The 22,873-nt window shown below is 44.5% G+C and overlaps 13 protein-coding genes across 14 annotated transcripts; 10 read left to right on the top strand and 3 right to left on the bottom strand.

The window, feature by feature from the left end:
* Positions 1 to 120: 120 nt before the first annotated feature.
* Positions 121 to 795, bottom strand: LOC120444546. Its single transcript, XM_039624295.2, has 2 exons — positions 456 to 795; positions 121 to 386 (listed from the first exon to the last, which is right to left on the bottom strand). The coding sequence occupies exons 1-2, from the start codon at positions 650 to 652 to the stop codon at positions 140 to 142; spliced, it is 444 nt and encodes a 147-aa protein (XP_039480229.1). The 5' UTR covers positions 653 to 795; the 3' UTR covers positions 121 to 139.
* A 39-nt stretch (positions 796 to 834) lies between these two features.
* Positions 835 to 1,488, bottom strand: LOC120444547. The gene is made up of 2 exons (XM_039624297.1): positions 1,104 to 1,488; positions 835 to 1,035 (listed from the first exon to the last, which is right to left on the bottom strand). The coding sequence occupies exons 1-2, from the start codon at positions 1,352 to 1,354 to the stop codon at positions 915 to 917; spliced, it is 372 nt and encodes a 123-aa protein (XP_039480231.1). The 5' UTR covers positions 1,355 to 1,488; the 3' UTR covers positions 835 to 914.
* Positions 1,472 to 2,528, bottom strand: LOC120444545. 2 transcript variants are annotated; one of them, XM_039624294.2, is made up of 3 exons: positions 2,418 to 2,528; positions 1,970 to 2,367; positions 1,472 to 1,736 (listed from the first exon to the last, which is right to left on the bottom strand). In XM_039624294.2, exons 2-3 carry the CDS (start codon positions 2,329 to 2,331, stop codon positions 1,625 to 1,627), a joined length of 474 nt encoding a protein of 157 aa, XP_039480228.1. In that variant the 5' UTR covers positions 2,332 to 2,367; positions 2,418 to 2,528; the 3' UTR covers positions 1,472 to 1,624. The 2 variants fall into 2 exon arrangements, with proteins under 2 accessions (XP_039480228.1, XP_039480227.1); XM_039624293.2 differs by having other exon boundaries at positions 1,970 to 2,457.
* Positions 2,529 to 3,296: 768 nt separating this feature from the next.
* LOC120446598 (lipopolysaccharide-induced tumor necrosis factor-alpha factor homolog) lies at positions 3,297 to 4,482 on the top strand. The gene is made up of 2 exons (XM_039627628.2): positions 3,297 to 3,692; positions 4,273 to 4,482. The coding sequence occupies exons 1-2, from the start codon at positions 3,409 to 3,411 to the stop codon at positions 4,373 to 4,375; spliced, it is 387 nt and encodes a 128-aa protein (XP_039483562.1). The 5' UTR covers positions 3,297 to 3,408; the 3' UTR covers positions 4,376 to 4,482.
* A 146-nt stretch (positions 4,483 to 4,628) lies between these two features.
* Positions 4,629 to 5,659, top strand: LOC120446596 (lipopolysaccharide-induced tumor necrosis factor-alpha factor homolog). The gene is made up of 2 exons (XM_039627627.2): positions 4,629 to 5,332; positions 5,399 to 5,659. The coding sequence occupies exons 1-2, from the start codon at positions 5,031 to 5,033 to the stop codon at positions 5,499 to 5,501; spliced, it is 405 nt and encodes a 134-aa protein (XP_039483561.1). The 5' UTR covers positions 4,629 to 5,030; the 3' UTR covers positions 5,502 to 5,659.
* A 327-nt stretch (positions 5,660 to 5,986) lies between these two features.
* LOC120446700 (lipopolysaccharide-induced tumor necrosis factor-alpha factor homolog) lies at positions 5,987 to 7,097 on the top strand. The gene is made up of 2 exons (XM_039627798.2): positions 5,987 to 6,406; positions 6,734 to 7,097. The coding sequence occupies exons 1-2, from the start codon at positions 6,096 to 6,098 to the stop codon at positions 6,828 to 6,830; spliced, it is 408 nt and encodes a 135-aa protein (XP_039483732.1). The 5' UTR covers positions 5,987 to 6,095; the 3' UTR covers positions 6,831 to 7,097.
* A 1,357-nt stretch (positions 7,098 to 8,454) lies between these two features.
* On the top strand, positions 8,455 to 9,773 carry LOC120445686 (lipopolysaccharide-induced tumor necrosis factor-alpha factor homolog). Its single transcript, XM_039626242.2, has 3 exons — positions 8,455 to 8,561; positions 9,329 to 9,467; positions 9,537 to 9,773. The coding sequence occupies exons 2-3, from the start codon at positions 9,337 to 9,339 to the stop codon at positions 9,637 to 9,639; spliced, it is 234 nt and encodes a 77-aa protein (XP_039482176.1). The 5' UTR covers positions 8,455 to 8,561; positions 9,329 to 9,336; the 3' UTR covers positions 9,640 to 9,773.
* A 529-nt stretch (positions 9,774 to 10,302) lies between these two features.
* LOC120445503 (lipopolysaccharide-induced tumor necrosis factor-alpha factor homolog) lies at positions 10,303 to 11,113 on the top strand. Its single transcript, XM_039625952.2, has 3 exons — positions 10,303 to 10,489; positions 10,638 to 10,770; positions 10,841 to 11,113. Exons 1-3 carry the CDS (start codon positions 10,378 to 10,380, stop codon positions 10,941 to 10,943), a joined length of 348 nt encoding a protein of 115 aa, XP_039481886.1. The 5' UTR covers positions 10,303 to 10,377; the 3' UTR covers positions 10,944 to 11,113.
* Positions 11,114 to 12,712: 1,599 nt separating this feature from the next.
* LOC120445961 lies at positions 12,713 to 13,160 on the top strand. Its single transcript, XM_039626664.2, has 2 exons — positions 12,713 to 12,948; positions 12,999 to 13,160. Exons 1-2 carry the CDS (start codon positions 12,848 to 12,850, stop codon positions 13,099 to 13,101), a joined length of 204 nt encoding a protein of 67 aa, XP_039482598.1. The 5' UTR covers positions 12,713 to 12,847; the 3' UTR covers positions 13,102 to 13,160.
* Positions 13,161 to 14,433: 1,273 nt separating this feature from the next.
* On the top strand, positions 14,434 to 15,125 carry LOC120445410 (lipopolysaccharide-induced tumor necrosis factor-alpha factor homolog). Its single transcript, XM_039625825.1, has 3 exons — positions 14,434 to 14,723; positions 14,777 to 14,912; positions 14,984 to 15,125. Exons 1-3 carry the CDS (start codon positions 14,579 to 14,581, stop codon positions 15,087 to 15,089), a joined length of 387 nt encoding a protein of 128 aa, XP_039481759.1. The 5' UTR covers positions 14,434 to 14,578; the 3' UTR covers positions 15,090 to 15,125.
* Positions 15,126 to 15,401: 276 nt separating this feature from the next.
* Positions 15,402 to 16,481, top strand: LOC120445409 (lipopolysaccharide-induced tumor necrosis factor-alpha factor). The gene is made up of 2 exons (XM_039625823.2): positions 15,402 to 15,744; positions 16,156 to 16,481. Exons 1-2 carry the CDS (start codon positions 15,404 to 15,406, stop codon positions 16,259 to 16,261), a joined length of 447 nt encoding a protein of 148 aa, XP_039481757.1. The 5' UTR covers positions 15,402 to 15,403; the 3' UTR covers positions 16,262 to 16,481.
* A 151-nt stretch (positions 16,482 to 16,632) lies between these two features.
* Positions 16,633 to 18,098, top strand: LOC120445407 (lipopolysaccharide-induced tumor necrosis factor-alpha factor homolog). The gene is made up of 3 exons (XM_039625821.2): positions 16,633 to 17,372; positions 17,433 to 17,562; positions 17,625 to 18,098. Exons 1-3 carry the CDS (start codon positions 17,117 to 17,119, stop codon positions 17,743 to 17,745), a joined length of 507 nt encoding a protein of 168 aa, XP_039481755.1. The 5' UTR covers positions 16,633 to 17,116; the 3' UTR covers positions 17,746 to 18,098.
* A 129-nt stretch (positions 18,099 to 18,227) lies between these two features.
* Positions 18,228 to 20,334, top strand: LOC120445408 (RING1 and YY1-binding protein A). Its single transcript, XM_039625822.1, has 2 exons — positions 18,228 to 18,721; positions 19,079 to 20,334. The coding sequence occupies exons 1-2, from the start codon at positions 18,583 to 18,585 to the stop codon at positions 19,390 to 19,392; spliced, it is 453 nt and encodes a 150-aa protein (XP_039481756.1). The 5' UTR covers positions 18,228 to 18,582; the 3' UTR covers positions 19,393 to 20,334.
* The last annotated feature ends 2,539 nt before the right edge of the window (positions 20,335 to 22,873 follow it).

Here is a 22,873-nt window from a genome sequence, read left to right on the forward strand (position 1 = left end):
ACCAAAATACACAACTAAATACAAACAGCATACCATGATGATCAACAGCATATGATGATAGTCAACAACATATCATGATGATCCCCATTAGATCCTAAAATGGTTCTTAAGACTGCTGCGTAATATTGCTTAAGTTTATTTAATAATGCTCATTGGAGCGCTTCGATTCGATGGCTCTGCGCTGCCTGCCCAGTTTCTTCTCGTCCAGCTGCTCCTTCTCCACCCTGTGGAAGTTCTGCCAGCGTCCATGGTCCTCCACCTCGCCGCGTTGCAGCCGGAAGAGGGTCCTCTTGTACCAGCTCAGGGTGATGTCGCGTCCAATGAAGCAGCCACAGGAACTGCAGTAGTGATTCACATCATGACGTCCCTTCCAGCGAATGGGATTGCTATAGGTTAAGGATTAGAGCTAGTTTTTATAGAATTAAATTCCATTTGGTTTTCCAAACTTTACGCACCAGCAGAGCAGCACATTCAGCGAGCAGGCGAGCTTCTGTAGAACAGTGACTGCCTCCGACTTCACGTGGGTGGTCTGCAACTGCTGGCAGGCTGGACACTCCAGCTCCTGGGGCTCAGTGGTCAGGTGGCCCACCTGCGGAATGGCCGAGATGTCGCCCTCGAAGGCGCTGCCATCCAGACTCTCGGTGCTGGCCATTTCGTAGCGACAGAGCAACTGACCACCGAAGAGCCACGAACATTTGGATAATGTATTTGTATCTGCATTCGCAATCAAAAAGTCTAAGAGCGTGCCAGAGAGTGGAATACAGAGATGTATAGATACGTTTTTGGAGGCACCGCCTGAGTGATGATCGAATAAATTCAAGTAACTTAACAGAATTAAAAAAATTTGACAACAGCTGCCGGTTTATTTATAGATCATTTGCGTGAATTCGAGAATCTCTCGGTTTAAGTGCCAACTAAGTGGGACGCCAGTGGTAGCCCAAGTGACCACCGCATCGGCTGCAGAACACACGCTTCGATTTCAGGCGACTCTGCAGACAGGAGTACACGAAGGTCAGGGCAAAGATGGGAAAGCAACTGGAAGTTGGAGAGTTACAGGAAAGTTAATCCATGGACTAAACGTTTAGAATTCAGGAGTTTCCTACCAGGACAACGTGGACAAGAGGCAGCTGAGCTGGCCCAGTGCTCCTGTCATCTCCACGGTTTCCGTTTTGGAACTCTGCTGGCACAGCGGACATCGCACCTGGTAGCTGCTGGGTCCGATGCTGAAGAAGCGCACCTGCGGCTTGCCAGGACGCTCCTCCAGCGTGATAGTGGTGGCCGCCGACTGCGTATCCCTGTCCCCCTCCTGGAGATCCAACTCCAGATCCGCATCCAAGTCGTTACCCCGAGACATTGCGACTGGCGACGCTGGCCAATGCTAAGCATGTTCGCGAATCCCGAGGCAGTGAAATTCGAACAAAGAGATCCACCTGACCAAAGAGATCCCATTGAAGAGAAACCACTGAGAGCATCGTGCAGAAATCAACAAATTTTTTGGCACTCAATCTCGACGCTCATCACTCGCCGCAAGGTCAACAAAAATTGTGCTTAAAAACTAAACAAAACAAACAATTACAAACGGAGCACCCACTCCGATGGCCCCTTCCCCTCTCCCCGCCCCACCTCACTGTCGCTTCCATGCCCCCAAGAGGTATCCACACTTGCCACAGATGACCTTGCAGTCGTTGGTGGAGCGCCTCGGGCAGCAGGGATAGATGGGCAGCAGGGCAAAGCAGCTGCATATGATAGGAAAACAATATAAATTAATAATATAAAAAAATAAAATATAAACTATAACTTAACTATTTAATGTGTCATAAATAGATTCATATATTTGCTGATCTTATTTACTGATAAATATCCCAACTGAGGATTTGCTTTTAAGCACTAATATTAGTTTAAAGTTAAAGATTTGTTTCCCGGTTAAAAGATAGAGTTAAAAGGAAACCCCTAGAAGAGGTGCACTCACCACATGGTAAGGAGTCGCTCCAGCCGGACTCCCTGCTCGTGCAACCGCTCGTGGCACTCCGGACAGTACATCTGTCGGAGGCAGCTGATGTTGGTGGCCGTGGGCGGCGGAGGCGATACCTTCTCGGCCAGCTGGCCCGTGGAGTTGCTCTTGCGGCAGAAGTAGGTCTCCGGCTCGGAGTCCTCGGCATAGCCGTAGGGATAGCCTCTGTGTGGTGGTGTGGCCTGGAGCAGCTGGTCCAGGGCCTGGGCGGACTTCTGCTTGACCTGGCCGCAGTTGGGGTTGAGGTTAATCTCCACCAGGTCCGGTGGGAACTGCTCGTCGTCGGGTGCTTGGAGGTGGAACTTCAGCTGGCGGCTCATGTTGTTGAACTGACGCGACTTCGGTTTTCTATTTGCCTATAAATTGGGTTATTTTACAATTGAAACATATGAAACATAAGGCAAACCGTTAAGGCTTGCCCCGTTTGGGGGCAAGGGGGATAAAATATTTGGTTTTTGGGGCTGCAGGGGGGCGTTAGACAAACCAGTTGTTCATCTGTTTGTCAAGCCCCCGTATTTGCCTAACACTATTTTCATGGCTGCGAAGTTAACGGCTGCACTTGAACGTAGATCCCATGAGAAAAAGCTTCCGCAAAGCTTCCGGCGAGTGGGTGGTAAACTGAGCTTTTCCTATAAACCGTTATATATATGGTTAACTTAACCCATTGAGGATCAAAGTCTGTTATATGTTTAACTTCATTCCTAGGATTTTGCAGGGCATAGTATAGAACATAGAACACATGCCCCATGAAACAGAATAAAAAAGTTTGTTTTTTTACGAAAATTAAGCAATATAAGATTTATTACAAATTCCCACCTAATGGGATATTAATATTCATATTAAATGTAGGCTGCAGAAATGGAATAATGATGCGATATCTGGTAAAGAGTCATATGTACATATATACAAACCGGTCACGCACCTGCTAAATTACAAAAATATTATTTTATGGCGAGAGCACACGAGTCGACAACCTGTGTTTGTTTATACTCTCTCTCCCCCTCTCTCTCTCTCTCTCTTTGCAAAATACACGTACTAAATGTTGCATTTATTTAAGGCTTATTCATCACTTTCGTGTGAAATAAATGTGTTATCAAAGAAGTGACTCATCTGTCGCCTATTTTTACTATGGAGGAGTAGCATCGCTGTAGCTCACTAAATCAAGTGCACAATAAACGAGGTATCCGATTATTAGTTTGACAGAAACCCCATTTGTATGGAAGCTATCAGTTCTCCAGCGATAAGATAATGGCCAATCATTGAGGTATTGCCGGAGCACCAGCTTGGATTCGTTCCTCAGTGCAACGCCAGCCAGCAAAGCGATCGGTTCAGTTCGGTCGGGAAACCAGAGAAGATACATTTCGAAGAAACATTAAGAAGAAACTTAATCCGGAACCATGAGCAAGCAGCCTCCACCGTACAGTGAGCAGTCCGGATACACTCCCGCACAAACCTATCAGCCCGGTGGCCCCACCCAGCCACCACTGTACCCACCCATGCCGCAGCCGGCACAATCCTCCACGGTGATCATCCAGACCACCACCACCTCCAACCTGGTGCCCATCGGCAGTGGGCCCACCCGCATCCGCTGCCCCTCCTGCCACGCCGAAGTACTGACCACCGTGAAGGCCACTCCCTCGGGCAGGACGCACTGCTGGGCCCTCATCCTGTGCCTCTTCATGTGAGTCCCATAGTCACTAGTCAGTCATCTGATCCGAAGCCACTGCTTAACACCACATGTATGTATAGGTAGCTAGGGTGCTTCATAAAGTTAACCTTAATCCAGTCAAGTGACTTGGAACTTTTGTATACAGTTGCGTAAAAGGGAATTGAAATGTTTTTTTAATAGAATTTAATCAGTAATAATTCTATAGATGTGTTAACAATCTAGATATGTTTGCGTATCGCCCAAGCAAACATCTTTTATAACTTGTTTTATTGCCAACTCGTTACAATACCTTGGTTAACTACTAAAATGCGAAAAAGCTACGCCCATGAACCACTTGCGGCCCCTTATCGTCGGGGAAAAACAATAGGTTTCTACAGGTATTGCGACTGTATGCAGGTGATACGTGAAAACATTGTTATCTCAACTGGAACTGGAACTGGAGTTGAGTCAGATAACGAGTGGGGTGGCCTGGAAAGGGGGTGAAAGCAAGCAAACTGACTGATATCAGCCAATTCGGAATTAGAGTTCTGACTAATAGTTCAATTCCCCGAAACTATCCATCTAATCCATCTCCTTTCCACTCCATCCACAGCTGCTGGCCCTGCGTGTGTCTGCCGTACTGCATGGACTCCTGCCAGAATGCCAACCACTACTGCCCCAACTGCAGTGCCTACATCGGCACCTACGAGAACTAACCAACTAACGTCTATTTCTATTTATGCATAAATGTAGAAAACCTTAAGCACTAGCGTCATAACTCACTGAAATTGAATTGTAAATATACAAACTGTCACGCATTAAACTCATGAGACTCACACAGGAAACGGAAATGCGACAAGATATCTTGGGACTAAGCACTCTTTGCCATCTTTTCCGAGTAATACGAGTAGATTATAAAGTAATTTAAATTTTTTCAAAAATTTAGACGATAAAGTGGCCACTATTTGTTATTTACCACAACATTCTGTGTATTAAGATAATAGCTGACTGCCCTTTAAACAAGTTTCGATTGATCATTGCGAGAAACTAACGGCAACAGGTTAATGGCCATTTTATAATAATCTTATTACTATCGCGTAAAAAGCCTAATCAGTAATCAGGATCATAAATAGCCAATTGGTGGGGCTGTATCAAAAGCAATATAAGCAAGTTGTCTGGAAAACAGCCGCCCTTTTGGCACCAAATGGCACAGAGTCACTGGAACCAATGTCAATCGATCAGGTGCTGCACATGCCGACTCCTCTTGTACCCTCTTGTATCCACAGCGTCACAGTAGGTGGTTTCACCTAAAAAGTACCTGTCAATTAGTCAGAAAAGATAACGATTGCGACAGAGCAGTGTTGTCATTAAATGGCGGGCCATTTCAGTGCATGCCCCGCCGCAGACATGAGCAGCACATGGGTGGGCACAGCTCCAGCACCGGTGGACACGGAAATGGTGACCGTTACCGCGCAGCCAGACTGTGGGGTTGAGGTGACCCAGATACCCGTCTACACCCTGAACGCAGTGGGGGCGGGTGCACTGCCACCGACTGTGGGCACCAAGCCGGTGAGGGTGCGGTGTCCGTCCTGCAAGGGCGAGGTCACCACCAGTCTGGTCACGGCCCCCACCTACAAGACCCACCTGTGCGGCCTGTCCTTGTACATCTGCTGGTGAGTGGTGCGGTGCGTCAGGATGCCACCGGGTTTACTAACTGCTTTGCTTACTCGATTTCCCAGCTGCTGGCCCTTCATCTGCCTGCCCTACTTCATCAACTACTGCAAGAGTGTGCAGCACTACTGTCCCAACTGTGGATGCTACATAGGGAGCTACAGCATTTGATCAAGAGCTGCCCCTCCGCACTGCCAGCCATCCTTTCCACGTGAAGACCTAATCAACTTTAGCCATATATAGAAACAATAAGTAATAACAACGTTTTAAAGTTTACTTCTTTTTGTTAGTAGTAGCCATCTGTACATTTTTAATGAAAATTATAAGTTTTAAAAGTAATTTTGGGGCACGTTACTCATACGCACCGTTTAATTTTCTGGTCCATATTATCGATAATTTCTCGATTGTACTCATAAAGTTTGTGCCCCAAATACTCTGAAGATAAGGTGATCGATAATCTGAATTCCGAATCTATTGAATACCGTGTAAGCCGATAAGGCAGTTTTCGGCTAACTGTCATCGATATCATCGATGTACATACATATGTAGTTTCTTGAGTGAGAGGCCAGCGATCCTCTAGTTGTCCCGCTCCATCCTGAAGTACTCAACACGTACTTTGTTTTTGTTTTCGCCGAAGCGAAGCACATGCATTTCGGGAGCTTTCAGTATTGTATCAGTTCGCGGTTTGCTGTGGTCGGTATTTAACTGTAAGCAACGGGTTGTTCCGCTCGCTGTGATTTAAAGAATATTCGAGTAGTATCTAAAATGGACTACAAGCGCGTGGACTCCCCGCCGGCCTATTCGGATGACTTCGCCACCGCTCCTCCGGCAGAGACGGACCTGCAGCAGTACCCGGCGTCACCCGCACACCTCTATCCACCGATGCCCCAGATGACCCAAACCACGGCGATGTCGCAGCCCCCCGTGAGCGTGATCCATCACCAGACCACGGTGCTGGTGGAAAATCCTGGCCAGGGAATGATCTGTCCCCACTGCAACGCCCGGATTCGCATTCGCGTGGAGCACCATCCCACCGGAAAGACCTACTGCCTGGCGGCGTTCCTCTGCCTGTTCCTGTAAGTACATGGAGCTCTCACAGTTGTGGTCACAGCCATAGCAACAAACGTACTACATATAATGCTGCAATATATAACATTATATAGGTACATAATATATAATAGATATACATATGTGTAACCTATATACATATATTAATACATATACATATATGTAACAAGTTTAGTTGATAGCTTTTTATCAATGGTAATGTTTGAGCAGTTCGCTATATTTGTGACCGCAGTTGGTTTTCTTACACTTTACCAGGAAAAGATATGTATGAGTAATCGCCGATCGTGCTTAGTAAACAATACTATATGTGCATATTTCTCCTCCCTATCCTCCAGTTGCTGGCCCTGCGTCTGCGCCCCTTGTTGCTGCAACTGCTGCTACAAGACCTCCCAGTTCTGCCCCAACTGCAACGCCTGCTTGGGTTCGTTCTGAAGACGCCAGAGTTATGACTCAGGATGCCGATTTCATATTTACTCCCACGTACACACTCTGTATTCATATTCGTATATAACCAACTATATATGTATGTCCTCATGGAACGACGGCGTCAAAATGGTGCCTTTATCAGTAACACTTACCATACATATGTATCTAAATATACATACATTCATTCTTTAATCGAATCTGTTTTGTAAGCAATGCCAAACTGACAGCGAATTCGCAAAGAAAATAAAATAAACAAAAAAAAAACTCTGCCAAGCGAAGCGTTTTCTGGGATTCCCTTTATTCAAATTGCCGTATTTATACCCGTTACTCGTAGAGTAAAAGGGTATACTAGATTCGTTGAAAAGTATGTAACAGGCAGAAGGAAGCGTTTCCGACCATATAAAGTATATATATTCTTGATCAGGATCAGTAGCCGAGTCGATCTGGCCATGTCCGTCTGTCCGTCCGTCTGTCTGTCCGTCTGTCCGTCTGTCCGTCTGTCCGTATGAACGTCGAGATCTCAGGAGGTACAAAAGCTAGAAAGTTGAGATTAAGTATACAGACTCCAGGGACATAGACGCAGCGCAAGTTTGTCGATTCAGGTTGCCACGCCCACTCTTACGCCCACAAACCGCCCAAAACTGCCACGCCCACATTTTTGAAAAATGTTTTAATATTTTTTCATTTTTGTATTGGTCTTGTAAATTTCTATCGATTTGCAAAAAAACTTTTTGCCACGCCCACTCTAACGCCCACAAACCGCTCAAAGCTGCCACGCCCACACTTTTGAAAAATGTTTTGATATTTTTTCATTTTTGTATTGGTCTTGAAAATTTCTATCGATTTGCAAAAAAACTTTTTGCCACGCCCACTCTAACGCCCACAAACCGCCCAAAGCTGCCACGCCCACACTTTTGAAAAATGTTTTGATATTTTTTCATTTTTGTATTAGTCTTGTAAATTTCTATCTATTTGCCAAAAAACTCTTGGCCACGCCCACTCTAACGCCCACAAACCGCCAAAAACTGTCCTTCGCACTTACACTAGCTGAGTAACGGGTATCAGATAGTCGGGGAACTCGACTATAGCGTTCTCTCTTGTTTCTGTTTGCGGATCTGGCTACATTGTTGCTGCAACATTTAGACAATTTGTTTGCAAGAGAAATATAATAGTTTGGTTTTAGGTATAGGAAATACATAAAAACACATAAATTGGAAGCTTCGATGTATGTGTATATACTTTTTTGTTTTCGTGTACTTTTTGGCGGTCTTTTCTTGAAACATTCGTAGTAACACAAGTTATGTTTCGGCAATAATGTTGATATGAAATTAGTTTGAACCGGTAAAAGTCATGTTGCTAGGCGACCCGCCATGTTGACATCGTTCAAATTGATGTCTTAAAACAAAAGTGTGTTATATAATAAGCATCCTGCTAATGCTTATAAATAAATTTAGTGCAATATGTGAATTTATGTTAAATGTTAAGCTCTCAAGGAATGTTATAAAGTCGTATTTATGAAACATCCAAACAAGTGATATCTGCTCGCGATTAGCAACATCCTGTTGCTTAGCCGAATGTTCCTAGCGACATAACTGTTGCCATCGCGGCTATTCGCTTGGCGCCCTAAAATTTCTGGCCGCACAACACTTTCGCAGCTCCAGCAGTGCGCATCAGCTATTTCTATTTGTCTCTCTGTGGAATCGAAATTCCACTTCAATTAATTCGGCGACACCCATTGTAAGTATACCGGGAAAGATATATTATTCAAACTGGGGATTGGGACAAACATTGGGTAATTGGGTAATCAGAAAAATATCTGGGCAAATTATACATACATATAGATATTTAAATATGCGTGGCTGGGAAGAGAAGACAGCGCCTACAAGATGATTACCGCTGCGTTGCCGCTCCCCAAAATGTTTACTTTTAACTCAAGGGAAAACTGAGCAAAGGCACGCAGGACATTAGGCGGGATTACAGGGGGGTGGATTGTTAGTCACTGGCGCCGGACACACCCGCTGATAAATGAGGATATTGTGCTAGGTGGTGCGGTTCCAGCATGTGAGAGCATACATAAATAGATTCCGTTGATTTTGGACAAGGTCAATCAAATTGGGCAAGTACCAAAGATGATAGGTTGGAATGGGGCACGATCAAAAGCGGTTGAGCGATGACGGCATCGCCACGAAGCTTGCCACATGGCACAAGAGCTTCCGTGGGGAAGCTTCTTATGGGGATGATGTCACGGCCCCAAAAGGGATTGTGCAGCAGCGTGGAGTTATCGACGGTAGATAAGACTGATCACAGCTTGTTGGCATGGCGGGTGTGCAATTAAAATCTCCATTAGGCAGCCAATTTAATGCTCATGCAACGCAGCAGCGGCACGCGACGTATTTAGGTTTTCAAGTTGTCAAGTTTTCAAGGCCGCCGCTGCAATCGATATGAGAGTTATTAGAGCTTCCTGTGCTTTCTTTCTGCACCCTTTCAGTTGTGTACTCTTACAGTGTCAGCAATGTCCAGTCCCGTCGGCCCGGAACCCTGCAACGTGGTGTGCCCCAGTTGCCACCAACAGGTTACCACTCGCGTAGAGCCGAAGGCCACCACCAAGACCCATCTGATTGCGCTGATCATGTGCCTCACCTGGTAAGCCATCATCCACCATCTATAGCAACATATAGTTCCATGCCAATGAAATGATCTCTGTCCTCACAGCCTTTGGCCCTGTGCTTGCTGCCTGTACTGCACCCAATGCGCCCGCAACGCCGACCACCACTGTCCATCCTGCAACGCCTTCGTCGGCACCTACGAGCGTTGAGCAGCTGCATCCGGAAGTTCGTGTTTTTCCGTGGTCTGCAGCCAGTAGCAGCCCATCACTTCGCCCACTTTATGTGTTCTTACCCCTCTCACATTTATTGCGACGCAATATTTTGATTACACGCAAAACAACGCAGTAGCAGCTTATGCTTTTGTATCCTCAGCGCAGCAGTAAAAGGATTCAAGAAAGTAAAGGAGTGTTGTTTTACTTGGGGCGGTTGCTTTCAGTGGGAGACAACGCAATTCTTGAACGGCGCTAAAAGCCTCTTATATCGTATATAAATATGCAAATTGATGGTACATATATATGCGTATAAATACCGCGTGTACGTATAAATAGCAATGACCATCTCCATCACGCATGGGAAAAAGCTAATGCTGTCTCTAACTGATAATGAAATACTCTACTAATAGGTAATTCTTAAAATTTCGCTTTTATTGCTGGCCATTGACATAAATTGAATTGGATCGCAATTCGTTTCCAGAGCGGCTCCAGAAAAGTCACATATGTATGTAAAAGTACATAAGTAAGTCCAGTCCTCTAATCAACACATATTATTTGATGGAAATCGCTTAGTGCTGCTCCATGGGATTGCCGGCACCCCCGCGCAAGAGGAGAAGTTCGCCGTGCGACGAAGTGAGGGCCTAAGTTGGAGGAGCTCGCTTCGCTTTCATTGGGTTTCAGTTGCTGGCTGGAATTCGAGCGCGCAGCACACATCGGTCGGAATAAACACTTAGAATGGAGAAGAACTATCCGCGTCAGGCTCCTGGTTTCCAGGCACCGCCCAGTTACGATAACACCTCGCAGGCCTATGGCCAAATGAATCAGCCGCAGGCAGTGATAATGCAGGGTGAATACTCGTACCAAGAACTGTGAACTGTGAACTGTGAATCAATCGCAATTAGTGGTCAATCTCTTGGCGCCATGCGATTTTAAAGAAGCTTTTCAAGTGTCGTGTATCCAATGTTATACAGAAAACGCATCGTGTTTTTTTCCAGCTCCTCCCAATGTACTCGGCGGCGTACCATCCATGGCCACCTGTCCGAGCTGCGGCGTCCGGCGGCAGACGAAGGTGGAGTTCGAGCCGAGCACCAGGACCCATCTGCTGGCCCTGCTCATCTGCTTGGTGGGGTAAGTGCATCCATCACGTTAGCTCCAACTGTTAGCTCCACCTGTTTGCTCCAATGAACCTAATTTCCAGGGGCATTTGCTGCTGGTGCATTCCGTACTGCACCGACTCCTGCCAGTCGGCCAAACACACCTGTAGCAGCTGCGGCGCCTACGTGGGAACCTACAAGAACTAGGAGTGCTTTTGGAATAGTAATTTGGATCCCACTTTGCATTTGCAGCACTTTGAAATGGTCGATGGGATCAGATTTGGAACGAATACTTACAAAATGTAACTCATATTCAGTTTTATTGAACATTGTTTCTGCATTGGTGTACCTTTTAAAATAAATCACACGAATCTCTATATGTGTGTTAGAAGTGGAAGGTTCAAGTTGACAAATTTCTATTTTATTATGAGAATGCCTTTCAGAAATTTCTGAGGGGTTTCTTGCTGACATATGAAAATGCTTTTGGTACAGCCAAGCTGAATTTACAGTACATATGTATGTGTATACATACTTTCTTATCTGGGGAATAAGCTTCACATCGGTTAGTTCTACAATTAATTTAAAAAATAATAAATAAGTACACACACTTATGACTGCTGCTTCTTGAACCTGATAATCTGGAAATTAAATTGGAAGGCATGCAAACTTATGCCAATAAACAGAGGGAAGAAGTGTGTATAGATTTTATATGTGTGATCAAAGAAATAGGGGAACTCCCGTAGAAAAGGTAATTTTATCGCTTATCCGTTTTTTTGCTTACTACTTTTACTGGGCGGTATGGGAATACTCCAAAAAAACTATAAACTTAATTCAGGCAAATGAGCCACAATATGTAGTTCACTGCATGCGCATAAGAAGGAGTTGGTTACTGGAGTTTTAGCTCCTGGATTCAAGTATTTAAATTACCTATTTACCTGCAGATAGGAGTATCTCAGAAAACTACTTGTTAGTCAAGCCAAGGGTTTGCATATTGGTCTTGATTCAACTGGCCATTTCATCAGCTCGGGTGATTCAGCAGTCAGCATTATCACTGCAGTTCAGGAAAATCGAAACCAAGAGCAAGTTCAGTAAAGAGTGGAAAGCGCTGCGCAGCAGACGTCTGTGTAGAGATGGAAAACCAGGAGCAAAGTGCAGATCAGGGGAAAATCCAAAGGGTGCCCACTCCTCCTCCTATTCCACAACCTCCAATGATTAATAAGTCATTTGAAGAACGACGTTTTGTGAGTCGGGCAAATTGTCACAAGTGCCGGAAGAAGGAAGCCCAGCGAACTATGAGCTATGAGGATTACCAGAGATGGATTGCTCGCAGAGTGTGTGTCATAAGATATTGGTAAACTATGTCGATCGCCATGTTATCACAGTAAATAGCTAATATCGTAATTAAATTGCAGCGAGGAATGTTCGTTGAAAGCAAGTTGCAAAGACAGAACAAAGGAGCGAAGATAATAAACACTGATGTTTTAAATTTGATGAAAATAAAAGTAGATATTTCAAATGTGAAGAAAAAAAAAGTTGATGTTTTAAATTTGAAGAAAATAAAAGTAGATATTTCAATTGTGAAGAAAAAAAAATTGATATTGCAAGTGTAAAAGTGAACATTAATATTTTAAGTGTGAAGAAAATAAAAGTAGATATTTCAAATGTGATGAAATTAAAAGTAGATATTTCAAATGTGAAGAAAATAAAAGTAGATATTTCAAATGTGAAGAAAATAAAAATTGATATTTCAAATGTGAAGAAAATAAAAATTGATATTTCAAATGTGAAGAAAATAAAAGTAGATTATTCAAATGGGAGGAAATTAAAAATTAATTTTTCAATGGATGCAGCTATCAAATTATAAAATGTATTCAATTACACAGTTTGCAGTTCTGCACTGATTAAAGGAGTGACGCATATTCTATGTACATTACATTATGGTGGTGTATCTAAACTTTTCCGAGCAGCAGCGCTCTTAAGTTTTGTGTGTATTTTGCGTGGTTTTCAAGAGAATCCCATGAGTCACTCGATTTGCAACATGCAACCGGCAGTCGAACTGAATGCCATTGCGAAATAGATGGCGATAGTCGAGGCTTGGAGCTGCCAGTGAAATGCCGAGAGATTTGAGTTGTCCCAACTGCGATTCGCAGTCCATGGTGTATAAACGTCGCCTGGCCATCTCGCGATTCAAGAAGTTCAAGATGGATTTTTGGTACGGATATTACTTCAAAATCAAATGAAATGTTTATAATTTTTTATTAGTGCCCTATGCTGCGGTCGTCGATATTGTGGAGTCGGCATCTACGACACCTGCCACAAATGCAGTTCCTGTGGCTGGAAAGGCGATCCTGACCGATCTCACTAAGCTGTCATACCTATAAAATACGTATATCATTTATAAATAAAGAGGCAATTCTATTTCAACAAAAGTTTCTATCAGCTGTTGCATTTGGCGTCTGCTGTTCCACAAGTTGGAGCTTAATATATACGAAAAGCTTTTGAGTTTTAGGAGTACACTGTCAAAAATTACTTACGTTTCAATAATTAATAATAATATTAAGAAGCATTTTCATCCCCAAACTCAAATCAGCTTCTCCCTTTAGTAAAAGAATTTGTTGGATTAAAATTCTGGACAGGATCATGATTTATTAAACAAGCTCCGTTTGTAAAATTTGTTGCCTACTTGTGTAAGTAAATAAAATATAACTTTTACTATGCTAATAGTAAAGATACACTTATCATTCAGTTAGCTAGTTTGTCATTTTCGCAGCAAATAAAAAAAATCTTGCAGAAATTAGCTGAATACCAAAATTGACCGATTCCTACATTTTTGATTTGAAGACCTTAAAATAAATGTACAACTCTTTCGCATCGATAATATATACATTTGATACAAACATACATACAAACATACAAGTATACGAAATACACTTGGGAAAAGCTTGTTGATAACAGCGGTGCCTTATCAGTTCAGCTTGGGCTTGTTTCTAGATTTCGGGAGTAGAGTTTCGAGGCGATTGAGCTTAGTTCTGGAAAGATGCCGTTCAATAGCACACCAGCATTCAAGGGGCGATCCGTGGAGGTTTACAGAACTTTATCCGAACCGAAGGCCACAGATACGAATTCCGAAGCGAAAGATACATCCCAAGAATGCCTAAACTCTGAGGACCTAAAGTTGTCGTGGAGCCAAAGATTGTGGTTTAGTGCGCGGTATGGTTCTTCAGCTAAGATAGCCTTTGTGGAGAATAAATAAAGTTGCATTATAAACTAATTTTAGGTACTCTTGTTGCTGCGGACAACCGATAAATAAGTATGCTAGTGATAATACGAATGTGTAATGCAACTTTTAAAGACGGTTGTTTTAATCTCAAACGTTAATTTGATTGAATATTTACATACATATGTATGTAGAACATTATTTATAAAATGATTAAATAAAATGCAATACCTGCTTTTGACTCAGCTAATAATTCTTATCTTTATTGCAAGTGCACACGAACAAATATGAAATGTATAATTGTTTTTTATAATATAAATATAAATATTTTTACCTATCTGCTTTTAATAGACGTATGTACCTGCATGAACATTAAAATTTAATTTTTTTTTTTAGTTGCAATATTTAATGCTGAAGCTTTCCTTGTTAATTGAATCTGAATTCAACTGAGATTCCAATCTACTTTCGTTTTCAACGCAAATGCAATGCAAACAAGATACAAAGCTGCGAAAGATACGAAGAGCTTTTGCCAGCAACAATGTTGCGCAACATCAGTCACTCGCAAGAGAAGTGAAACGCGAGACTTGGACTCCGGTTTCAGTTCGTTATTGCCAACCAGGCGAAGATGCAGTACAATCAGCAGCCGGCGGGAGCCCCGGGCTATCCCACCCACCAGATGCCACCACCGAGCTACGAGCAGGTGGTGCACGTGCAGGCGCCCATTCGGGTGCTTCACTCAACAGCACCACCGCCCGTGGTGATCATACAACGTGGGTTCAGCTGTTTATAGCTTATAAAGTAATAAGATGCGAATGACTTACAGATCAAACTGTATTGCCGGTGGGTCCGGATCCCACCTTCATCACCTGCCCGCACTGCCACATCCAGAAGCTGACCCGCGTGGAGTACTCGCCCAGTGTGAAGACGCACTGCATGGCCGCCATTCTCTGCATCGTTGGGTAAGATCTGCAGATTTTCACCTGCCCAGTGCTCCCAGCTTATCTAATCTCTGGTGGAATATCACAAACAGCCTCTGGTGTTGTGCCTGCCTGCCCTACTGCGCCACCAGCTGCATGAACGCCAATCACTTCTGCGGCAATTGCAATAAGTTCGTCGGCGTCTACAACAGCGATTAGTAAACAGAACCAAACGAATGCAACCAAATCGAACCGATCACCGATTACCGATCACCGATCACCGATCACCGCTCACCCTCGATCAACCTCACACACACATATCATCCAACGAATGCGAACATTTTCGGCCAGGTGTCGACAGACCGACAGCTATCCACACGATGAAATTCCCTCAACGCGAGGTAAACAATCGGGCCGGCAAGCTTTTGGCCTTACTTGATAACAAATACGCGATACGAAACACTTTTTTCCACGGCGCTCCCTTGAGTCATTTCCCAGCGATACACACACCCAGTCGGGCCCAATAAAACACCATGGATCCCGTCTATCCAGCTGCACCCTTGGTGGCTCCCAAGGGATCCGCCGAGCTGCAGCCGGCAGCCGAGCAACAGCACCTTCTGCCATCGGCGCCGCCCAGTTACGACCAGGCCACCACCATTCCGGCTGAAACCACGGGACCGGGACCAACTCCCACTTCAGCTCCAGCGAACAGCTCCACCACCCAGCACACGGTGGTCGTGGTGCCCGCTTCACCCTACGGCCCGGAGCCATTGGACGTGCAGTGCCCGTACTGTCACAATTACGCCCGGACACGGGTCTCCTTCAAGCCCAACTCGCGCACCCATCTGATAGCCTTGATTTTGTGCCTGTTGCAGTAAGTACCCGGAAAAGATAAGGTTTTGTGTGGGCCAGTTGAGCTCAACTGGTAGCCAACTGCCAACTTTGTGCACGCGACACAGAAAAAGCTCCATTTACTCGGATAAATTATAACATAAAATCGGTAACTTCTACATATATCGTACAAGAAAGTGTTATAGAATATCGTATTGTACGCATATGAATTTATGAATCACAATACAGGTAAAGTTAAGTACGACATTCTTATGTATGATAAGACTAAGTTTGTTTGGTAGGTCAGCAATGTGTCTATATGACATAAAATGGCAGTCTTAGCTGGAAATAATAATCAACAACTCTGCAATAACGAAATAGAATAGAACTTAGCTGAGTTAGGTGTCTAATCCACTTGCTGATGACTCACTTGCCTTTCTTTTATTGCCCACAGGTTGTACTGCTGCGTGTGCCTGCCGTATTGCATTTCCAGTTGCATGAACACCAATCACTACTGTGGCATGTGCGATCGTTATTTGGGCACCTACGATCGCAAATGAGCAGCCAAGAAGTTTTTTTTTGTACACATACATTTTCTTCAAGTAATTAGTAATAAATGGACTGCAGCACGCAAACCGAACTAAAGCAAAGTATTTCGTCATTACAAGTGACGCCTTCAAAGCTTTCAAATAGCAAAGAACTAAATATATTAATGTGTTAGGCAAATTTGCCCAGTTTTCAGTTATTGTTTGTAAGCAATAAAGCAAATGTTAAATGTTACTATAAATACTTTCTCTAAATTTCCACAACAGGAAATGTTATTCTTAGCTAGTGCTAATTCAAGTTTTTTGAGACAGTCATTTTTGTTTGATTTATTTGCAGAAAGCTCTTGGGCTTAGCATTTAATTATACTCTTCTGACTACTAAGCCCTTGGACGCGTATATAGCGATTTAATTTACCAAAAGCTTAACTAATTAGTGACTGTGCTGAAGTGGCTATCTGTATCTTTATCGGACATCCTATTCTCCTACCGGAGATAAGTTGGTTAAACAATGAAGTTCACTGTGTGCACTAGATAAAGCTCGGTAAACATTATTCGAGAGATACTTTCGGTTTTGCAACAGTCCCAAAACTGATTGCTCAATCGGATGGGAGCTTTTTTTTAAGCTCGCTCCGATCTGAGCCGAAAAAAACTTGAATGCGATTCAGAAACTGAATCTCCTCACCTGGATACAAATCCGCTGGCAGTTGCGAGCGGCGTTCGAAGTGCAAAAGACGCCGTCTAGTTGTAAATACGCAAAGTAAACAATAAACTTTTTCCGCTGAACAGAAACCTGAATCTCATAGTCATTTTAATCACACGAAACAATACTCGAACTTCGCACTCGAGCCAGGGTATCATAGTGCGTTAGCCATGGACCAGAAGCGAGCCATGCTTTATCCGCAAGTGGATTTCAACACGCCAACGGCTCCCTCGCCGACACCAACCAGGGAGTTGGGCAATCCCATTGCCAACGGCCTGCCCATCGAGGCTCCTCCATCGTACGATGTGGCGGTATCCGTTCCGGTGGCTCCAGCGGTTTCCGCACCAGCAATTATCCCAGCGAGACCGCCGCCAGTGGTTGTCGTGGAGCAGCCAGTTCCACAACCACCCACAGTGGTTCCAACAGGTGTGTACTTCATACATAGCTATAGTTTGAATCTTCTGACGTCACTCGCTGTTATTGCAGATACTCTACACTTGGGTCCAAATCGAAGTAGGGTTCTCTGCCCCGCCTGTGGAGCCAACAAAACCACGAGGATGACACACACGGCTAACTCCAGGACGCATATGGTTGCAGGTCTACTCTGTTTGGTCGGGTATGTGGACTTTCTTTAATTGTTGTTATTATTTATTTCTTGTAACTTTTCCCCGTTTTAAGATTTTGCTGTTGTGCCTGTTTTGTTCCCTATTGCATGAACAGTTGCCGCACTGGAAATCACTATTGTCGCAAGTGCAACACCTTCCTGGGTGCCTACAATCCAAAAGGGATGAACCGATGATAAGACTGCCAAGATAAGAAGTGATCTGGGGGCTACAAAGATGAAATAGTTACAAGTTATAAGCAAACACAAGGCAGCTGATGTTTGCCAGCGGATAAATTAAGTTTGTATGTACATAAGCCATTGGCTAGAACGCAAAGCGTCAAAAAGAATCATAATTGGTCATTTATGCATATGTGAGGTAGCTTAAAAAAATGTTGTAAGTTTCCCAAAAACCGCTTTACCCATAAGCACTATAGTAAACATAAGCAAAACCGCTTACCTACCCAATGTTGCTGAAGCAGCTGGCCTTTGGCTGGCTAAAAAAAATAAAAGCGTGGGCGGAAGCTTCACAATAAAATGCAAACAAAAAACAATGACAAGCCATATTTCAAAATAAAACTATTTTGGCGCCCAAACGAGAAGAGTTGCCACCACCGAACGCTAGCCAACACTGGCGGCGCGCTACTATCGAATTATCGATAGCCTGGCATTGAACACTTTTACGATATGGCAATGCTGCCGCAGCCAAAAAGACAATTGCAGAAAGTTTTTTTCACAACAAAAAGCCACCGAAAACGCTCGAATTAAGCAACAAATGCGTGCCAAAAGCGCAGCGAATCTCCACTGAGGCCACCGTGTGTGCGTGGGCGTGGCAAAGGCGTGGGCAGAGCGACCAAACATCACAGGAACAGAAACACGGCCAGCAGCAGCAGCGCAGCAGCAGAGGGGCGGGCAGAGGCAGAGGCGGCGGCAGAGGGAAAAGTCGGGCATTTTCATTGGATTCGTTTTGGTCCGATTTGATTGGATTGTGGTTACTCCAGCGGCGCCCAGGCGTTCCTCCTCTCCTCCTGTATTATGGACAAGAAATCCTCGCCGGTGCGACGACAAAAGCGGCAGGCGAAGGTGATCGAGGAGAACTTCTGGGACTGCAGCGTCTGCACATATAGAAACTCGGCGGAGGCCTTCAAGTGTCGCATGTGCGACGTGCGGAAAGGTGAGTGACCCCGATTTTGCTTCGCTTTCGGTTTCGCTTCCGAGTCCCAAGATTGCCCAGATTGCCATGTGTGTTCCGGTTTTCGTATTATGAATGCAGTTGTGGGAGCAATTTGTTTATCCTTCTGCAAGGATGCACACTGATTTATGCACACATCAGCATCAACAACATTGGAATATATGTGTCTGAATTGTGGTTGATAGATATAATAAATAGGCCAAGAAATACTGTTGATGGTATCGATTTGCTTACGTAGAACAAATAAATTCACATTGCACAGGAACAGTGAATACTCTTTGAAAATAAAACCCTTTGACTCTGGTGCACTTACTAACACTTTACTACTTTGTTTTGTAGGAACCTCCACGCGAAAGCCACGCCTGAACTCAGCGCTAGTCGCCCAGCAGGCCGCCACTTTGCCGGGAGCCAGTGCCAACATGCCCAACGGGAAGTCCGCCTCCGGATCACGGCATGGCAGCGGGCACGACCGACAGAGGCACAAGCGGTACCCGGCGCGGTTGAAAAACGTGGACCGATCGACGGCACAGACGCGAGAGGTGACGGTCAACTCGGTGACCGTGTTCATCACAGAGTACAAGGCCAAGCCGGTGAGCAGCCGACGCGAGTCCAGTGAGCAGAGCTTCAGCGAGAGCAACGACAGCCGGAGTTAGAGGATGGATACCAGGCCTCCACGCAACCAGCTCCCCAATATTCTACGCCACGGTTCCCGGTCCCCTGTTACAAGTTGTAAATTCTAAGTGTTAGGCCCCTGGCGATAACAATTGTAAATCGAAATCCATTTAAGTTACCAAGTATTAGGCCACGTTTAAAGCCCCGAAAGCCAAGCCCCCACTAGTTCATGACTTCCAGTCCAGGCCAAGATGGCAAATCAAAGCGAAGCGACGCGACGCGACGGCGAGTCGATTGCATTTACACGACGCTCTCCAAATCCAAATCCAAACCCAAATCCCTTTTTTAAATGCGCTAGACCCTGTAAATAGCGATGCATGAGTTCCCTGAATATCTCTGTCTCGTATCGTAATTTTAGTTGTAATTTAATTCTGCTACTCTAATTCCTAATTTATTGATGCAAAGGTAACTTGTATGTATAACCGCCGTGTACATGTTCAACAAAGATATCATTTGTTTTGTAAGTGTCGAATTAAAATATGGTTTAACTAAGTGCAAGTTAATCTCAATGTTCCACTAGCAGCGCCCAGCCCACATGGTATTTGTAACTACTTGAAACTGTCGCCCCTTTTTTTTTGTTTGTTTTTCACTAGAAAATGCTGCTTGACAACGAAGTGTAGCGAGAGGAGAGAGCCACGTAGCTTGGTTGTAGACAATTTGCTAATTTTAATTTGTTTGTATACAAGACTGATTAAGCGTTACCAACCAGATATATAGAGGCCCGCACACGCACCCAGCCCAAATCCGATTTTCCTTTTGGTTTACACCCAATACACCCAATACACCCGATATTGCCTAACAGCAAACAATAGACGAATATACTCGAACTCGCAAAAAGAGAATTTTTGTACTTAGCAGAGCTTAAACGCTCTTCCACCATAGCAATAATTACTTAGCCAACAATGAAAAAGTATGAATTTTGATATGAACGATTGTATTTAATATTGGATAACGGATATAATGGTTTATAAAGTGCTTGATATTTGTATTTTGAGATAGATTATTTAGTAGCCACACATGAACACTAACAAACACACACACTCCTCGATACTGCCGACTGTAGTCAAGAAACAACTTCCAATAGACAAACTTCAATTTGGATTATCGTAAACATTTACAATTAATATGAACAGTTTGTATTCCAAATGCTTGGCCAGTTGAGCATTAATCAACAGCAACGACAAAGACAAAGACAAAACTTAAGCAAATGCAAATGCAATTAAAGCCGCACTCACACAATCGCAATCACAATCACACGACCACACGGATAGTTAAAACTTGAATTCCAATTGTAAAGCGTAAACTTTTAAAGCATTATAAAATACATTAAATTAATTTCGAAAATGCTATTCCAAGCAGTCGTTGTCTTCTCTTCCGCCTTAACAATTTCAGTTCAGTTTAATATTTTTTATTTTGGGCTTATCCAACTTGCTAAACTTTTGTTGCCAACTTTTATTTTTTGATTCCTATTTTTATGGAATGGCTGACATTCGGCTTAAACTTTAAAGGTCTTTAAAGCGCAGAACAACAGCAGCAGCAGCAGCGCGAACCACCCCGGCTGGATGCCAGTACACATCCACCGTTTCCCCAGGACCCAGGACCACCCACGCATCCTCCTCCCTCTCCACTTCTCGCTACCCCTAAGTGTGTGTGTGTGTGTGTGTGTGTGCTCTGTGTTTCGGACGGAGTCGGATGGGGGGCAGCCCCCCTCCAGAGCACCATCTGTATCTGTATCTGAGTATCTGCTTACGCGTGCTCCCGGCCTCGGCCTCCAGTTTTCGGGCCTCAGATCAGAGCACTGTTTCGGTTTCAGCTGCACGGCAAGCGGGAACAGGAGATGCTGCTAGAGCCGGGTCCGGAGCAGGAGCCAGAGCCGGAGCAGAAGCAGGAGCAGCAGCAGTAACTGTAGCTGGAGCTGGAGCCACCGTCTCTGGTCGATGACTACGCCTTTGGCAGCTGCCTCAACTTTTCGCACAGAGCCGGAGCACATCGCACGCTTCGCAAATAAATTACAAATTGTTTCGTTCCAGCTACGCTGCCACAGTCCAACTTTCCTAGCTTCAACCATTCTGGTTTAATGTATGCATAGATGGATGCCTATTCCCTAATTGTCAAACTTGCTGTTTGTTTTTGAGATTATCATTTTGAATAAGAAACTACTTTTTATTTCATTAATATATGCTATTGTTTGTTCTCAATTCTTAATTGCTGATCAACCAAATAAAATGGTCTAAGTGCTTATCCTTTTTTTTAAACATTGCTTAATGTTAAACGAATTCTTATTTTTATCCCACATTTGCTGCATACAAATTCGCCGAACGAAGCTTGACTGTACGTACGTACATACACACCCAATTTCATCCACATCCCACACCCCTTACCGCTCACTCCACATCCCATCGCGCAATTCGCTTCAGACTTCTAGCTCGGCGCTCGAAGCTCTCGTCGTTCGTATTTTCTCTAAAATGTTAAAATTCACAGGACCTCCCGGCATGTCACCCCCCTCGATTTCCATCCCTCTAGTTGCGGCCCACAGGCGGCAGCAGGACCTGCGTTATCAGCGCCACACTCTGTGCGCTTATCTTCCATGTGCGCTTCGTTCTTGGTCTCCAGCTCCATCTCTTGCTCCTCGTCCTTCGTCCTTCGTCCTGCGTGGCCCTGCGCCTTCTTATCCGTTTGTTTGTCCGTGCTTCCGCCTCATCTGTGCGACCGTCCGCACATCCTGTGCCACCCAACCGGTCCTGGGTCCTTCGTCCCTCGTTCTTCGTCCTGCGTTCCTCCACCTTCGTCCCGTGTCCTTGTGTGTAGTGGGAAATTCTCGTTTTGCTCGGAGGAGCGAGAAAAAGCAGCAAAATCAACGTTGCAGCATTTGGAAAATGTTAAAAACTCCTTGCTGCTGGCGGACAAGCACTGCTTTCGCATGACGCATACGCCGCGTTGTCCGGCTTGAGGATCGCCTGGAAAGTTATGGGATGGCACTGGTAATCCTCGCCAGCAACTTGAGCACTTTATGGCGCAACGCGCACGTGTGTGTCTAAATCTGTACGTGTGTGCGTGTGGGTTAGATAACCAACAATGCCGAGTGCGGGAATCCCCTTAAAGCTGCGATATCTGCTGGCTTTAAACACACTTAGGCTTTAGCCATTTTAATTACATTAAAAACTTTTGCAGGCATTAGATAAATTGGAGCCGAAGATGAATCCAAAGCTAAAACGAAATCTGCAGCCAAAGTCGACAGCGAACGGCAAACTTATGTCACTTTGATCCTTGCGCGTAAGTCTGAGTAAGAGTAAGAGTAACTTTGGGCCAACTCATGCGAGAGACAATGGGGAACTACGGGAACTACCCTCCCATAGCCACGTAATCAAGTTAGTCTTTAAAATTGAAATTCCAGCATTAGGCTAGGAATGCGAGCAACGTAAAACACCATCTATCCGAAAGGGGTGGCTGCCCAAAGAAAGG

Source organism: Drosophila santomea, chromosome 2R (assembly GCF_016746245.2).
Source record: "Drosophila santomea strain STO CAGO 1482 chromosome 2R, Prin_Dsan_1.1, whole genome shotgun sequence".
NCBI lineage: Eukaryota > Metazoa > Arthropoda > Insecta > Diptera > Drosophilidae > Drosophila > Drosophila santomea.